The 18,507-nt window shown below is 39.3% G+C and overlaps 1 protein-coding gene and 1 long non-coding RNA gene across 41 annotated transcripts in view; one reads left to right on the forward strand and one right to left on the reverse strand.

Annotated features, from left to right (window-relative positions):
- Nucleotides 1-17,229, forward strand: part of LOC127452201 (nuclear factor 7, ovary-like) — a 114,743-nt gene extending 97,514 nt beyond the window's left edge. For 12 of the 40 annotated variants that reach the window (XM_051717533.1, XM_051717539.1, XM_051717537.1 and 9 more), the window contains exon 6: nt 15,763-17,226. In XM_051717533.1, coding sequence (XP_051573493.1) covers nt 15,763-16,451 — 689 coding nt within the window. In that variant the 3' untranslated portion in view covers nt 16,452-17,226. Of the gene's footprint in view, nt 1-13,799; nt 14,421-14,540; nt 14,637-14,733; nt 14,968-15,049; nt 15,073-15,141; nt 15,261-15,762 lie in introns of those variants that run through there. The other 28 variants (XM_051717506.1, XM_051717526.1, XM_051717525.1 and 25 more) reach the window with 10 other exon arrangements.
- LOC127452215 (uncharacterized) lies at nt 3,035-3,889 on the reverse strand. The gene is made up of 3 exons (XR_007899223.1): nt 3,494-3,889; nt 3,136-3,250; nt 3,035-3,062 (listed from the first exon to the last, which is right to left on the reverse strand). It is a non-coding gene; the product is annotated as an uncharacterized LOC127452215 (long non-coding RNA).
- Nucleotides 17,230-18,507: the final 1,278 nt, after the last annotated feature.

Here is an 18,507-nt window from a genome sequence, read left to right on the forward strand (position 1 = left end):
CTTATCCTCTTTTTTTCCTCTCCCCCCAAAAATAGGAATTAACCAACTGGGGCCACCAGGTCTTGCCGAGCTTTGTCGGAAGTATGTCATGTGGAGAAGTCCCATGGTAGGTCCTACCCTACAGGGGAGGAGTTTCTACAAACATGTTGACTGGGGCAGAGGGGCCTCTGCCCAAGGAAGACGCAGTTTACCAACAGGGAAACAAATTAGCGGAAGATATACGTTGAATGGGGTTACCTACGGGGAACCAACACAAGCGGAGCACCTACCCCAGTACAGGGCTTACAGTGCATCCGGAAAGTATTCACAGCGCTTCAATTTTTCCACATTTTGTTATGTTACAGCCTTATTCCAAAATGGATTAAATTCATTATTTTCCTCAAAATTCTACAAACAATACCCCATAATGACAATGTGAAAGAAGTTTGTTTGAAATCTTTGCAAATTTATTAAAAATAAAAAATGAAAAAAAATTACATGTACATAAGTATTCACAGCCTTTGCCATGACACTCAAAATTGAGCTCAGGTGCATCCTGTTTCCACTGATCATCCTTGAGATGTTTCTACAACTTGATTGGAGTCCACCTGTGGTAAATTCAGTTGATTGGACATGATTTGGAAAGGCACACACCTGTCTATATAAGGTCCCACAGTTAACAGTGCATGTCAGAGCACAAACCAAGCCATGAAGTCCAAGGAATTGTCTGTAGACCTCCAGCGTTAATCTGTGGAGAGAGGAGAACCTTCCAGAAGAACAACCATCTCTGCAGCACTCCACCAATCAGGCCTGTATGGTAGAGTGGCCAGACGGAAGCCACTCCTCAGTAAAAGGCACATGACAGCCTGCCTGGAGTTTGCCAAAAGGCACCTGAAGGAATCTCAGACCATGAGAAACAAAGATTGAACTCTTTGGCCTGAATGGCAAGCGTCATGTCTGGAGGAAACCAGGCACCGCTCTTCACCTGGCCAACACCATCCCTACAGTGAAGCATGGTGGTGGCAGCATCATGCTGTGGGAATGTTTTTCAGCGGCAGAAACTGGGAGAATGCAGCAATCTACAGAGACATCCTTGATGAAAACCTGCTCCAGAGCGCTCTGGACCTCAGACTGGGGTGAAGTTTCATCCTCAACAGGACAATGACCCTAAGCACACAGCCAAGATAACAAAGGAGTGGCTCCGGGACAACTCTGTGAATGTCCTTGAGTGGCCCAGCCAGAGCCCAGACTTGAACCCGATTGAACATCTCTGGAGAGATCTGAAAATGTCTGTGCACTGACGCTCCCCATCCAACCTGATGGAGCTTGAGAGGTCCTGCAAAGAAGAATGGGAGAAACTGCCCAAAAATAGGTGTGCCAAGCTTGTAGCATCATACTCAAATAGACTTGAGGCTGTAATTGGTGCCAAAGTTGCTTCAACAAAGTATTGAGCAAAGGCTGTGAATACTTATGTACATGTGATTTTTGATTTTTTCGTTTTTTAATTTTAATAAATTTGCAAAGATTTCAAACAAACTTCTTTCACATTGTCATTATGGGGTATTGTTTGTAGAATTGAGGAAAATAATGAATTTAATCCATTTTGGAACAAGGCTGTAACATAAAATGTGGAAAAAGTGAAGCGCTGTGAATACTTTCCAGATGCACTGTAGTTAGCAGAAAAATACTCGCTTACATCAGAAATATAAGTTATCAACTATTGTGCTGACAGGATGACAAAGAGTGCATGACATCATCGCCATGGTAACCAGATTCATTTCAGCGGATTTGCAGAGAGACTAGAATGAAAATAACTTCAAATCGCATCAATTTCTTCTCTGCAAATGATACTAGAGAGAACAGCGAAAAGAAAAATGAGTATATTGTGAGTCAATTTAAAAATGTTACTCAGAGGTCCTTAGAGGACAAAAAAGTCCACATCAAAAAACTGCCATAATAATATTATATATTAATATTATTTTCCACTTAATCAACATCAGTCCTGATCATAACTACCAAATATTCATTCATTTTCAGGATTTTAACCCTTTAAATGCCAGTTTGTTTACTGTTGTTCTTTACACACACACTCACTCACTCACTCACTCACACACACACACTCACTCACTTTCACACACACACACACACACACACACTCTCTGACATCCATACCAACACACACACACAATTTTATCTGCATCATTTATTCAGTTGTCCTGCAGTGCTCTATAATACAGCAAACAGAGAATAGGGGAAAAGCTTGTATTTGCTCCATAGGCTAAACATGAGTAAATGGCGCCATCTGGTGGAAAATATAAAAAATGTAAATTTTGAAGCCAGGGCTCCAGAATGAAAGCATAATATCATAGAATTCATGATTTTATGCTTTAATGGCACTGGGATCAAATATTGCAGTTTTAATGTGTTTCAGTGGGGACATTTTTGTCCTGAAGGTCCTGAGTGTAACTATTTTGTGTACACAGTGTATTATAGATGTATTATAGGAACTGAGGTTGAAATATCAAAATTCCCCAAAAATACACACCTGTGGCAAAATATATGCAGTTGGCATTAACACAGACAAAATGATCGAAAAAACAAAAATGTCCCAAAGGTCACACAAGGGTTAAACGCAACGAGGAAACAATCCCTCATACAACATTTAATGACCTTTTGAACTTAAGACCTTTTTAAGAGCAGCAGAAACCCTGATGTAGTACCCACTAAATTATTATTACAAGATTCGGGTTATTTTACAGTAATAATTGTAGCACAATAACAATAGTTTAACTCTGGTTAATTTAGTCAAACTGTGGTTGGGTTAGTAAAGAATTAAATTATGGTATAAAATTGGCAGCTTTTCAAAACAAATTTCCACACTGAAAAGTGTTTAATCTATTAAGATTTATGCATTTACATTTCATATTAATATTAATTAAATTGTTTAATGTTGAACAAAATGATATTAATAAATCTTGAAACGTTTTTATAAGATTACTCAAGTGAGGTTGATGTAATTTTGTTATAAAACCGGAATATTCATCTGGATCACAGCTGTCAGTATCGTGTCCTCCTCTTCTTCCCTGATAAACAACAACATTCATCAAATATTCATCAATATAAACACATCTGTATTGTTATCAGCTGACCTCTGACCTCTGTCTGTCCTGCTCAAGGCTGCTGATGATGTCATTTCTCTGTTGGATGATTGACAGCAGGTTTGACATGAGCTGTTGTTCTCGTCGTCTGTCGTCTGAGCTCCACTCACGCTCTGAAGAACATCGTAATTTACACAAACATCAACACAACAAGACAGACTTTTCCTCTGTTGACTCAGACACAAATTATACACAATTATAATCATTTAAATCCATTCATTTCAAGATTTGGTCTCTCAGATACAGTTCATTCTACACCCTTATTTATTTCTGATGGTATCAGATCAAACAATACAAACATTTTCACACATAAAAACATGGTTTATTCTGAAAAGGTGAATATTGTTTATAGTCACCTGGTTTATTGAGAAGACGTCTGAGTTCAAACTCAACATCACACTGCTGCTCCTCGAGACGCTGCTGCTTCACCCTGAACATACACACATATTATTCTTGTTTTGTGTGTTTGTGCGGTGTTCATTTTTGTCATAGTTTTACAGGGTTCCCACTCTTTTCAAGGCACAATTTTCCAGGACATTTTATCTGCCCAACGGTTGTAATATCTAAGCAAAAAACACACGAGAGATGATGTATATTGTGGTTATTGGAATTTTATTTTTTGGAATTTGGTAATCGGCATTGAAAGGTGTCTCAACAAATGAATGAATTAAAACTTTAAATAAATGAAAATAGAATTTTAAATTTGAAGCATGTGTAGCCGTTCCTGCTCGAACCGCTCAGAGCGAGATTCAAACCGGGGTCTCCCGCATAAGAGGAACGCACACTAACGAGGAGGCTAAAGGTTACAGACTCTAGTGTCAGTCGCTAGTGCGCCTCTTGAGGCCAGAGGAGTGATGTTTACACATACCACACAGCTATCATGTACCAGCTGCCTCTCGTTACACTCGCAGCACATGCAGATTATTATTTTTTTCTCCCCGGTTTGGAATGCCCCAATTCCCAATGCACTCTAAGTCCTCGTGGTGGCGTAGTGACTCGCCTCAATCCGGGTGGCGGAGGACAAATCTCAGTTGCCTCTGCGTCTGAGACCATCAACCCGCATATCTTATGATGTGGCTTGTTGAGCGTGTTACCATGGAGACATAGCATGTGTGGAGGCTTCACGCTATTCTCAGCGGTGTCCACGCTCAACTCACCACATGCCCCACTGAGAGCGAGAACCACATAATAGCAACCACGAGGAGGTTACCCCATGTGACTCTACCCTCCCTAGCAACCGGGCCAATTTGGTTGCTTAGGGGACCTGACTGGAGTCACTCAACACGCCCTGGGATTCGAACTAGCGACTCCAGTGATGGTAGCCAGCGTCTTTACCACTGAGCTCCCCAGGCCCCCTTTCTACACGGTTTAATGGTTGTTCACAAAGCCTCAAAACGAGATCATACATTTGACAGTATTTATGTTTCTAAGTTCAATGTGAAGAAATGATTTCACTCTCAGTGTTTAGAGAGTAAAATCTACAGGCTGTACAATAAAATAATGTGCGTATGAGTGTATGAGACCTGCTGTTGGATGAGGAAGCTTCTCTTCGCACCAAGTCGCAGCAGTTTGTCTGGAGACGGAAAACTCAGGAAAGACGAGACGTCTGGAGGACGAGGAGCTGAGGGCGGCGTTGAAAACTACACACAAACACACACACACTTTTATTTTTGTTCTCACTTTATTTACTTCTGTACTTAAATTAGATGCAGTAAGCAGTTTATGTAAAACGAGTAAAACTATCCTGATTAATAAAAAAAAATCACATTAAAATCCTTAATCACACCTGATTTGATTCGCTCTCCTCTCCCTCCTCTTCCTCTCCCTCCTCTTCTTCCTCCTCCACATCTTCATCATCGTCATCCACATCATCCTCATCATCATCGTCTTCATCATCATCTTCCTCTGGCTCTCCCTCGTCATCACTGTGCACAGTGACAGGAATTATGGGTAAAGGGCGTGACTGACACAGACACTTCAATAAACACTGAATCGGTGTGTTACCTCAGAGATCCCAGTTTCTCACCCATGTTCATGCTGTCCATGACCTCTCTCAGACTGTCACAACCTTCTTCACCCTGACTGTTACCTAAACACACACACACACACACACAGATCAGTACAAACAAGTGAATGTGTGCGGTGTGTGTGAATGAGTTAGTACTGATAATCGTATGTAATTACTGCAGAAGCAAACAGAATAGCACAAATACTGACTGTTTAAGTGTCTTTTAATAATAGTGTCTTATTAAAACCCCTTTAACTCTGATGCACTTTTGGACTGCCGCCTGCAATTTGTCACACTCAAATTTAAAAGCACACCATTCACACATACTGTGGACTAATTGCAAAAAAATTGGTCTCATTTTCAGAAAATCACCCAAATAAATAAAAAACACTCCAATTATTTATAAATAATATTGTGTGTGTTTATAATCTTATGATAAACAAAACAATTTTGAAAAATAAATATATATATATGTTGGAACAGCTGTGGATTAATCTGTTTGTTCTTCGTGCGTATTCCTCCTGCTGGCTGTAGTTTGTTTTGTTGAGTTTTTATTTATTTATTTATTTATTTTTTATTTTTTATTATGGGACATTGGAATGATTACGTCATCTGCTGAACTCATAACAGCTGGCTCGCTGAACATTCGTTTGTCTGTCCGAGGAATATGAACGGTTTTATATCAGCTGGAATTTGTTTTGTGGAAGATCACACCTTTAAAACAGTTCTGTGAATGAATCTACATGCTCTTAGTGTTTATTCTTCCTATCGACTGGGTTTATTTTACAAAGTATTTTCTGTTATGTAATTTTGCCTCACAAATTTGTGAGGCAAACTTGAGCAATCCGATGGCAAAGATGTCATGGGGACTCGTGAGTGTTCATGGACCTTTTGAGTTTAGAGGGATTGTCGCTGGTTGGCGCTGTCGTGCACGGGGTTAATGCGCGCGTTTTTCTTTTTTCTGTTTGTTTTGTTCCGGGGGTTGATTGTTTCACTAATGGGGAATGTGGTCTATATAATTTTGTTTTTGACACACAATCTATTTTTTTCTAATATGTCAAAATGTCAAATGTTAATATGAGTGTACTATCTCTCTCCACATGGAATGTGAATGGGTTGGGGCACCCCATAAAAAGAAGGAAGGTTATTTCTTTTCTTAAACGTAAGAAATATGATATAGTGTTTCTTCAAGAAACACATCTTTCCCCGCAGGAAGCTGAAAAATTTGGGAAGATATGGGGTGGACATGTTTTCTTTAGTGTTGGCTCAAGTAGGAGCAAGGGAGTCATTATATTGATTAATAAACATCTACAATTCAAATGTCTCAAACAGAGCAAAGATAAATTAGGAAGAGTAATTATTGTTTTAGCTGAAATTCAAGGGCAAAGGTTGATTTTGGCTAATATTTACGCACCTAATGCTGATGATCAGGGCTTTTTTATAGATCTTGAAGGGATGTTGCAAACCGCTGGCACCAATCATGATATGATATTGGGAGGAGACTTTAATCTTTTGATGGACTCAGTGCTTAATCATAGTGAAGCAAAAGTGTGTAAGCCCCCTAGAGCAACACTGACACTTCACAGGATGTGTAAAAATCTTGGTCTTACAGATATTTGGAGACTTTTGAACCCATCTGGTAGGGACTATACATTTTTTTCATCAGTCCACAAGATTTATTCTAGAATAGATTTTTTTTTTTAATATCCAAATCCCTTATTTCATCTGTTGTTGATTGCTCAATTGGAAATATCTTAGTCTCAGATCACGCCCTGGTGAGTTTAGAGGTGATGCCACAGACAGAGAAAAATAAATCTTATAGTTGGCGCCTTAATGTGTCCCTTTTGCAAAATCCTGATTTCCAACAAATGTTAAAGACTGAAATCAGTGTTTATATGGAGACCAACTGGTCCTCGGTATCCTCTGTGGGCGTGGCTTGGGAGGCACTTAAGGCGGTTCTTAGGGGTCGGATCATACAGTATGCCTCATTCATCAAAATATCCAAAGCACAAGAACTCGTGGAGTTGGAAGGAAATATTAAAAGTGCAGAGGCAGAGCTGAAGCGCCTTATGTCATCTGATGGCCTCAGAGAATTGACCCGATTGAAATATAGATATAATACTATTCTGTCACAGAAAGTGGAGTTTTGGTTATTCAGGGCAAGACAGTCATACTTTGAGTCAGGTGATAAAGCAGGAAAACTTTTGGCTAGATATATAAAGCAGAGAGAGTCTTTTTCTATCATTCCCTCAGTGAAATCTGCTTGTGGTGAAATATTTACCTCGGCTATTGATATTAATAATGCTTTTAAAGAGTTCTATCTTGATCTCTATAGGTCCACATCTTCGTCTACTGATGAAGATATTAGGAACTTCGTGGAACCATTAGATCTCCCTAAACTGACGAATGAGCAAAAAAACTCTCTTGATTCTGAGATAACCTTGGAGGAGCTTGATGAGGTAATTAAGTCCCTGCCTACAGGCAAGGCTCCAGGGCCTGACGGCTTTGCCACTGAGTTTTTCAAATCTTATGCTACAGAACTGGCGCCACTTTTGTTAGAAGTTTATACTGATTTATTAAAGAATGGAAAGCTTCCGCCAACCATGACACAAGCCCGGATCAGTCCGATTCTAAAAAAGGATAAAGATCCAAGCGAGTGTAAAAGTTACCGCCCAATTTCGCTGATCCAGTTAGATGTAAAAATTTTGTCCAAAATTCTGGCTAATCGATTAAGTAAAGTTATGACATCTCTTATATATATAGATCAGGTGGGGTTTATTCGAGGCCGTAGTTCTTCTGATAATATTAGGCGTTTCATCAATATCATGTGGTCAGTAGCAAATGAACAATCTCCGGTTGCTGCCATCTCTCTTGACACCGAAAAGGCATTTGATATGGTAGAATGGGATTATCTTTTCAAGATTTTGGAAAGGTATGGGTTCGGGAATACAATTATTGGTTGGATTAAGTTACTTTATAGACACCCTGTAGCAGCGGTACAAACAAATGGGTTAATTTCAGATTACTTTACTCTGGATAGGGGCACCCGGCAGGGTTGCCCTCTTTCCCCATTATTGTTCTGTCTTGCCCTGGAACAATTAGCAGCTGCGATAAGAAAGGAGGATGATTTTCCAGGGGTGACAGCGGGAGGTGTAGCGCATAAGCTTCTGCTTTACGCAGATGATATTTTATTATTCATCTCCGACCCCACTAGATCCATGCCTTGCCTCCACAAAATTATTAACTCCTTTTCCAAATTCTCAGGATATAGAGTCAATTGGTCTAAATCCGAAGCTTTGGCTTTGACTGCGTACTGTCCAGTAACGGCTTTCCAGCCGGGCGCCTTCATGTGGCCCAAACAGGGAATTAAGTATTTGGGAATTTTATTCCCAGCAAATTTGTCTGATTTAGTCAGAGTTAATTTTGATCCCTTAATAAAAAGGTTTTCGAATGATGTGGACAGGTGGGCTTCATTACACTTATCGATGATTGGGAAGGTTAATGTTATTAAAATGAATTGCATTCCAAAATTTAACTATCTGCTACAATCTCTCCCTGTAGATATCCCTCTCTCTTATTTTAAGCAATTTGATAGCATAGTGAAGTCCTTCATTTGGAATGGTAAGCATCCCAGGTTAAATTTCAGTAAATTACATAGGCCGATTGACAAAGGTGGGTTAGGCCTACCCAAGATTTTATTTTATTATTATGCATTCAGTCTTAGACATTTGGTTCATTGGTCGCTTCCACCTGAGAGAGCTCCTCCCTGGTTTTGTATTGAAAAGGAAGTTCTTGCCCGTATCTCGCCACTGCAAAGCCTTTCGATTAAACTAGCTGGAGAGGTTAAGTCGCACCCTGTTATTTTGCATTTACACTTGATATGGACAAAAGTGTCCAGAGTGTTTAATTCTGATATTTATTTAAATGTTGCCTCGAGCATATGGCAGAACCCTAAACTATGCATTAATAAGTCTCCTTTCTGTTGGTCAGATTGGATTGTGAGGGGGGTTAATACACTTGGTGACCTGTATGAGGGTGGAGTATTGAGGTCTTTTGAAAATTTGATTCAACATTTTGGGATTCCCAGATCTCAGTTTTATAAGTATTTACAGCTGCTCCACCTGCTCTGCTCTGTTTTTGGGAGTAGCATACACCCCCCTAGAGTGGCAGATACTCTGGAAGTGGTGATTGCTGCTTTTGGGAAGGGTCATGAGGCATCAGTGTATTACTTCTTGTTAATTCAGAGTCTGGGGGACCGAGCTTTAAATTCTCTTAAAAGATTATGGGAGAAAGATTTAAACTTGGTATTGGAGGAGGGAGTGTGGGCAAGGATTCTAAAAAACATAAAGTCTGCATCTAGAGATGCAAGGGTTCGCCTTATGCAATTTAAGATTTTACATAGATTTTATTGGACCCCTTCTAGATTGTATAGGCTTGGTCTTAAGGACACACCCATCTACTGGCAATGCCATACTGAAGATGGAGACACCATCCATGTTTTTTGGGGGTGCCTTAAGAGCCAAGAATTTTGGCTGAAGGTGCAAAGTTTTGTGTGTGATGTGTTGGGCACTCAGGTCTTGTTCTACCCCAGACTCTGTATTTTGGGTGATAGGGAGGTCATGGATTTGGTAGATAAGCACATGAAGGACTGGGTTTTGACCAATGTGATGATTGGTAGACAGGTTATTTTGAGGAGTTGGAAGTCGGATGGAGCACCCTCGTTCCCGGAGTGGTGCGCGGAGATGGGGAGGGTGGCTGCCTTCGAGGAGGGGTCGAGTATTAGGATGGGGGTTAGGGAAACTTACAATAAGAAATGGGGCAATTATTTAGCATTTTTGAGGGAATCTCGAGGTGGGGCGGTGGAAGGAGTAATTTGAAGTTTTTTTTATTTTTATTTTTTTAAATTATTATTATACTTGATTATTGTATGTTATTTTATGTTGATGTTTTAGTTTTCTGTGTGTGTGTGTCTATATTCTATTTTAAACTCTATATTCTATTCTAGTTTGGTAGGGGGAGGGGATATAGTGGGGGTTTAATGTTAAAAGTTTTTGATTCATTATATAGATGTTGTTGTATTTCTTGTGTTAATTTATGAATCAATAAAAAATTTTAATAACAAAAAAGGATCCTCTGCCTTCCTCCAAGCCTTATGAAGCTGCTTCCGCTCTTTCACAAGCTTAAGTATCTCCTGCTCTCTCCGACCCATCACCCTGGGACCACTCTTCCTTACTACTGTTTCACCAAATCTACCTATGCATTCTTTGTACACAATATCGCTAAACATATTAAGCTTGACCTCCACCCTTCCAGTTAGGGCATTCTCCAAGGTGGAGCACAGGTCCTCATCTACTCTGCTCCATGCATCCTTATCATTAGATCTCGGCCACTTGATTAGCCTCCTTCTCCCTGGTTTCTTTTCATTATCATGTCTTCCCTGTCTTGTCTGTGGGTTGAAGGTCATCTCTTCTTGCGGCTCACCTTGCAGGCTTGACCTGTCCTGCTGGCAGTACTCACACAACCTATGGCCACTTTGCACTTTTGCACTCTGGAACTGCCAGTCAGCTGTGATCAAAGCTGTCTTCATTCCAGCCTTCACCACACAGTCTGCCCTCAGCATCCTTGCACTGACAGAAACATGGTTACGTCCAGAGGATACAGCAACACCTGCTGCTCTACTTACTGGAGGATTGTAGGCCACTTGTGGTTCATGGAGATTTAAACATACACCAAGACAAGCCCCAGGCCACTGAACTTCATGCTCTTCTGGCCTCGTTTGACCTGGAAAGACTAAGCACAACAGCAACTCACAGATTGGGCAACCAGCTGGACCTAATTTTTACATGTAACTGTACCAACTCAAATATTCTTGTTACTCCTTTATATGTCTCTGATCACTACTTTGTTCAATTCATCATGACTCTCCCATCTATATTAAAACAGACTCCGCATTTGGTTTCCTTTCGCCGTAACCTCCGTTCTCTTTCACCCTCACGCTTTTCCACTGTTGTCTCTACCTCTCTTCCCACACAAAACTTATTTTCCACCCTGGATGTAAACACTGCCACAGACACACTAAGCTCGACTTTAACAACCTGTCTAGACAGCATCTATCCTCTCTCCTCTAGGCCTATCACTGTAGTACTCCAACCTGACCATGAATAATTGTGGGGGCTCGCCCGGTGAACCCGATTGACAACAGGTTCCATGTTGAGTTTAAGGATATCTTGAAGCATCTGTGCAACAAGCTGAGTCGGTTGAGTGCTCTCAATTCCCTCAATAACGGCAACACTCGAATTTCTTTGCATCTCGCTTTGCTTTCCAGGTCATCACATTTAGCTCTCAGAAGCGATCCCTCTTTTCCGAGTGTTGTGACATTGTTTTGCAAAACTTTCACGAATTCATCACAAAAGACTATATTCGCTGATCCAGTTTGCGTGGCTCATAGAGTGCTGACAGAAGAAGCCAGCTCCTCTCGGACAGCTGAGATCTTGTTTCTGAGTGATCCTGCCATAGAGTCAGTTAGGTAACTCTACTGATCTGCCTGTTAAATCTATTTGATAAAGTGATATAACTGTATAATGACAGAGATTATAATATACACAACAGGGAATGAAAAAGAATAGTCCGTCGGTGCCTTTGCTGGTGTTAGACTACAACCTTAATTTCAATCAAATCCACAAGGGAGGGCATTTCCCAAATTAAACCCACCGAACACTCACTTCAGTGTGTAAAGACAGATTACAGTGTTTGCATGTAATACAAATCATTTGTGTTCTAATCCTAGATGAATGTACTGCAGAATGTACTTTAATAGCAAAACTCTACAGTTCATTGAGTTACAGAGAGGTGCATATACATAAAACCCTATGATAAACTGTATATAACTGCTGCTGACCCAAGTTCACCAATTGTTTCACCAAGAAAACACAGACTCTGAAGCCTGCCACACAAATGTGCTGCTTTAATACTTTATTTCGACCAGGTTTTGTAGGACATCAATATTTATTGTAAATATATATTTATAATTTCAATTAATTCTTTCTGCTAGTATGTTTATGTAATGTTTAATGTGTGTTCATGTATTTCATGTCTTTTATTTTGAAAGTTTATTTCCTGTTTCATGTCATGTGTCCCTAGTCATGTGATTCCTGTTTCCCTCCATGTTTATGTGTCTTGTTTTCATTGGTTTATTGGTTGATTATATTGTTATCTGTTCTGTCTGTTTATTGGTTATCTTTGTCAGGTGTTCTCCCATGTCCATGTCCATGTGAGTGGTGGTGGCATAGTGGGCTAAAGCACATAACTGGTATCCCCACAGCCACTACCTTTGTGTCCTTGAGCAAGGCACTTAACTCCAGGTTGCTCCAGGGGGATTGTCCCTGTAATAAGTGCACCGTAAGTCGCTTTGGATAAAAGCATCTGCCAATTGCATAAATGTAAACCCTCATGTTTTCCAATGTCCTTTGTTAGGTATTATATGTTTGGTATGCCGTTTATGTCAAGTTCATGTTTATTTCAAGCCAAGTTCATGTTTATGTTTGCTTCATGTTTGTAGTTAGGGTTCTCACGTTTATTAATACATTTGCACTTGGGTTCTTTACACCATCATCATCGTCTCTTCGTTTACATCATTGCCAGCACCAGCAGCAAAGTTACAGAATACCTAAACCACAATGAACCCAGCAACTCAGCTCTTTCATCTATGTCAGGGGAATTGTCCCCTGGAGGATTATGTGGAGGACTGGCATGTCAGGTGGACTTTAATGAGATTGCCCTCAAAGACATTTTTTGCTTTGGACTGATTGAGTCTATCTCTTTGCTGATGCCAGGCAGTCAGAGTACCCACAGCCTGGCTCAATATATTGACCTCGCCATGCAGATTATTGGTTCCACGTTCACTGTGGGGGAGGCGGATGCCGAGCCAGAGTCCCACGTCATGGTCGGCGAGCCGGAGTCCCACGTCATGGCCGACGAGCCAGGGGTTCCTCGTCATGGTCGCTGAGCTAGCGCCATCTTTTGCCCTGGATCCTGAGCTTGCTCCATGCCATGTCAGAGAAATGCCCCAGCTTGCTCCATACCATGTCACAGCAACACCTCAGCCTGCTTCATGCCATGTCACAGCAACGCCTCAGCCTGCTCCCCCACCTTCCACAGCTCCAGCCCTCGAGACTCTCAGGGCCCCACCTTCCATTGACTCTGCCCTGGTCCCATGCCCCACGCCCTGTCTTGCCAGACCACGCCCTACGCCTCAAGACACCCCCCCCCCACACCCCCATGTCCATGTATTTAAACCCTCATGTTTTCCATTGTCCTTTGTTAGGTATTATATGTTTGGTATGCTGTTCATGTCAAGTTTATGTCAAGTTCATGTTCATGTTTATGTTTGCTTCATGTTTGTAGTTAGGGTTCTCATGTTTATTAATATATTTGCACTTGGGTTCTTTACACCATCATCTTCTCTTCGTTTACATCATTGCCAGCACCAGCAGCAACGTTACAGTTTTAATTGAGTGTCTGATCCTGAGCTTTACTGTATGTTCATTTTGAAAGTGTTTTGTTACCTGAAGCCAGTGAAAAAAAATCCTGATTTTGCTCTCTGACCTGCTAACAAACACACCCACAGATGATCAGAAACTCCACCCTCATGAAACACTTACCAGGAAGTGACTGTCTTATTATTTCTCACTTTACTCTCATACTGATTATTTTCTTTATTTTTGGACTCAGTGATCAGTGAAGAACGAAGGGAAAGACTTTCAAAAAAGATTTCTGTGAAGTTTGTTTCAGAGTCGACAGCAGATCTTTGGTGATTCTGATGGTTATTCATTATTGAAAGCAACATTCAGAAAGTGAAAGTAAAGTTCAGATCGTTGGAGCTTTTATAAACAGTGAAAATGGATTCACTATCTGTGGAAGAACTTTCTTGTCCCGTGTGCTCTGAAATCTACAAGAATCCTGTTGTTCTGTCGTGTAGTCACAGTGTGTGTAAAGAGTGTCTTCAACAGTTCTGGAAAACCAAGAGAACTCAGGAGTGTCCTGTCTGCAGGAGAAGATCTTCAAAAGAAGAACCTCCTGTTAGTCTTTCACTAAAGAACTTATGTGACTTGTTTGTGAAGGAGAGAAATAAGAAGGAGATCTGCAGTTTACACAGTAAGAAACTCAAACTCTTCTGTCTGCACGATAAACAGCTGGTGTGTTTAGTGTGCAGAGATTCAGAGAAACACGTCAATCATAAATTCAGACCCATCAATGAAGTTGTTCCATCTTACAAGGTACGAAAAACTTCTCTTGTGTCATATACAAGGAAATTTGTTTTGCTTTAAACAATATTCATCATACTATGTATTACATACAGGAACATATTACAGTATTTTCACTTTGTTAAATTGCAGGAGAAACTCAATACAGCACTGAAGTCTTTACAAAAGAAACTCAAACACAAAGAAGACATTAAAGGAGAGTTTGATGATGCAATTGAACACATCAAGGTGAGGATACAGAATCAACAATCAAACACATTTGGTGATAAATGATGTGATGTGTGTGAATGCAGAGCTGATTGAAGTGAATTTGATGTGATTTCAGACTCAAGCTGAGCACACAGAGCGTCAGATTAAAGAGGAGTTTAAGAAGCTTCATGAGTTTCTCCGAGATGAAGAAGAAGCTACAATCACTGAACTGAGAGAGGAAGAGGAGCAGAAGAGTCAGATGATGAAGAAGAAGCTTGAGGAGATGAACACACACATCTCAGCTCTTTCACACACAATCAAAGACATAGAGGAAATGATGAAAGCCAATGACGATGTCTCATTTCTAAAGGTGACAGTCAAACTCTCATCATTGATTTCTGCTCTTATTGATCATTTGAGGAGATCATCAAGTGTTTTTTTGTCTTTTGCAGAACTTTAATGTGACAATGGAAAGGTAAGTGTCTCCTCTCTATGGTTGTGAAGTCAAAGTCACTGCAGTACTGACTCCTGAATGTTCTTCCAGAGTCCAGAGCTCACAGCCGGATCCACAGATGACTTCTGGAGCTTTCATTAATGTGCCACATTACTTGGGCAACCTGACATTCAGAGTCTGGAAGAAGATGCAAGACATTGTCCACAAGAGTGAGTCCACCAAACATCTCTGCGAGCACACTGAGAGTGTGACATTTTAATATTTACACAAAACTGATTCTGAAAAAACAAAAGTCTGTACTACATTATAAACATTACAATAATATACACTATACACACTTTTAAAATGATACACAGAACTGCTGAAATGAACATGACCATACTGCTGCAGATTAGAGTTTGATACACACAATATTTACAGCATCTCCACATTTCCATTTGATTTATTATTTGAAGTGTCCCAAAACATGAGTTCATTTCACATTTCTGAAGCACACTTTTAATGTTTGTATTGTGATTCACTGTTAAACACTGATAATAAATCATGAGTGTGTAACTAAAAACAACACTGACGATAATCACAGAAAATATCTGATAGTGTTTCATCAATATGACACGTGTTCATAATTCATAATAATCTGTATATGATTCACTCTTGATGATTATATGAACATGAGAATAAAAGCATCTGTTGATTGTTTTCTCTCATCAGCTCCTGTGATTCTGGATCCAAACACTGCACATCCACTTCTGATCCTGTCTGATGATCTGACCAGTGTGAGATACAGTTATAACAGTCAAACATTACCTGATAATCCAGAGAGATTTAACTGTTATTCGTGTGTTCTGGGTTCAGAGGGTTTTAACTCAGGAACACACTGCTGGGATGTGGAGGTTAAAGACAATAAAGACTGGAGTCTTGGAGTAACTACAGCATCAAAACAGAGGAAGGGAAGAGTTTTCTTTAACACTGATGTCTGGGGTGTGGAGTACATTGATGAGGATGATGAAGATGATGAGGATGATGAAGATGATGAGGATGATAAAGATGATGAGGATGATAAAGATGATGAAGATGATGAGGATGATAAAGATGATGAAGATGATGAGGATGATAAAGATGATGAGGATGATGAGGATGATAAAGATGATGAGGATGATGAAGATGATGAGGATGATGAGGATGATAAAGATGATGAGGATGATGTGTTTCGTGTCAAACAGAATCTTGAGCGTGTGAGAGTTCATCTGGATTATGACGGAGGAAAAGTGTCATTCTCTGATCCTGTAACTAACACACATCTACACACATTCACACACACATTTACACACACACTCTTGCCATTCTTCAGGAGTGATGTCACATCCCCTCTGACGATTTTACCAGTTAAATGTTTGTAATAAAAGAAACAGCTGATGTTTAGCAACAGTTTTCTGACTCTGCTTATGGATCAATTAAAAAATAATTTTTTCTGAACATTTCAGATTTCCATAGGCTAAAATGTGAAAAAACACCCAACATATCTACACAAATCCCACTTTAACAAATAAAATGTGATGTTGCCATCATAAAAACATGAAGAGTTTTCACATAGTCATATTAAAATTCAAAGTTTACCATTTCAGCATATCTACATTTGATATTTTCGCATCACTTCATATTTCTAGGATACTGTCATCTTCACTAACTGACTGTACTTCTTGCAGATGTTTATTGCCATTCTGCATGACTTTGTGCTAAATCTACATAATATGGAAAGTCCAGTGACGATGTAACAGCAAAAAACAATATTCAAATATTCAATATAAAATATGAATATGAGTAATTCATGATCATTCAGTGTTAGAGGAGTAAATAACAGTAATGATTCATCATTAAATACTTTTACAGCTGTCTAGTATATACGATTACACAGCTGGCAAACATTGGGTGTATTTTCTATAATGTACATTGTTTTATATCATCATGTTTAATCATGTGTCTTTAATCTTCTTGAAGTATTCTAACTGTATGATAACAGAAAGATTTATATGATATTAACTGGCTAAAAAAGATAAGTTGGTCATTCAGATGCACATTATTTCATTCTCTGCTAATATTATGGATTTAGGAATGTAATTTCATGTATCTGTACTTGATTGTATTAAATCCTGCTTCTTTATTATAAACATTTACTTTTATACGTTTCTGTGTATGGACTGTTTGTTGTGAAAGAAAGCTGTTTACAAAAAATTGTTTGCAACTATAAAAGTATCAACATTTTTATTGTGAACTGAACAAAATGATGTTTTAGGCTACTTGCTATAGAGTTGCGAGATTATTCGTATTTTGACTTAGAAAATTTAAATCTTGTGTGACCTTCGGGACATTTTGTCTTTTTCATTTTTGTTTTTCGATCATTTTGGCTGTGTTAATGCCAGCGGCATATATTTTGCCAAAGGTGTGTATTTTTTGAGAAGTGTGTGTGTGTGTAAAAAAAAAACACCAAGCACCAGAAGTCATATGGACGTTGTTTTTTGGGCTAAATCTGGTCAGCCCGTCATGACCTTAAGTTAGCCCAAAAATAGTCATTGAAAACTGGGCTTTGTTTAGTCCATCTGATTTGGTCCAAATTTATCCCAAGATGGACCTCTGTTTCGCACCACATTACTGTTCAAAAACTTAAATATATTTATATAAATATAAATATGTTGCCATACAAATAACTAGATGTTACTGCTATAGAGTTGCGAGATTATTCATATTTTGACTTGGAAAATGTAAAGCATAAAACAAATTAAGTATTATTGATTATTACTTGAAAAACTATTACGTTTTTTAAACCTTGTGCATCAATTTAAAAAAGTTACTCATATGTCCTAAGAGGACAGAAATGTCCACGTCAACAAACTGCCATAATAATATTATATATTAATATTATTTTCCACTTTCAGTGAGTTACATTTTTTAACCAACATCAGTCCTGATCATAACTACCAAATATTCATTCATTTTCAGGATTTTAACCCTTTAAATGCCAGTTTGTTTACATAATGCCACTGTTGTTGTTTTTTACACACACACACACACACACACACACACACACACACACACACACACACACACATTTCTCAATACACACATACAAAACACACTCTGACCTCCATACCAACACACAATTTTAGCTGCATCATTTATTCAATTGGCCTGCAGTGCTCTATAATACAGCAAACAGAAAATTGGGGAAAAGCTTGTATTTGCTCCATAGGCTAAACATGAGGAAAATGGCGCCATGTGGTGGAAAATATTAAACATGTAAATTTTTAAGCCAGGGCTCCAGAATGAAAGCATAATATCATAGAATTCATGATTTTATGCTTTAATGGCATTGGGATCAAATATTGCAGTTTTAATGGGTTTCAATGGGGACATTTTTGTCCTGAAGGTCCTGAGTGTAACTCTTTTGTGTACACAGTG

This window comes from Myxocyprinus asiaticus, chromosome 14 (genome assembly GCF_019703515.2).
Source record: "Myxocyprinus asiaticus isolate MX2 ecotype Aquarium Trade chromosome 14, UBuf_Myxa_2, whole genome shotgun sequence".
NCBI lineage: Eukaryota > Metazoa > Chordata > Actinopteri > Cypriniformes > Catostomidae > Myxocyprinus > Myxocyprinus asiaticus.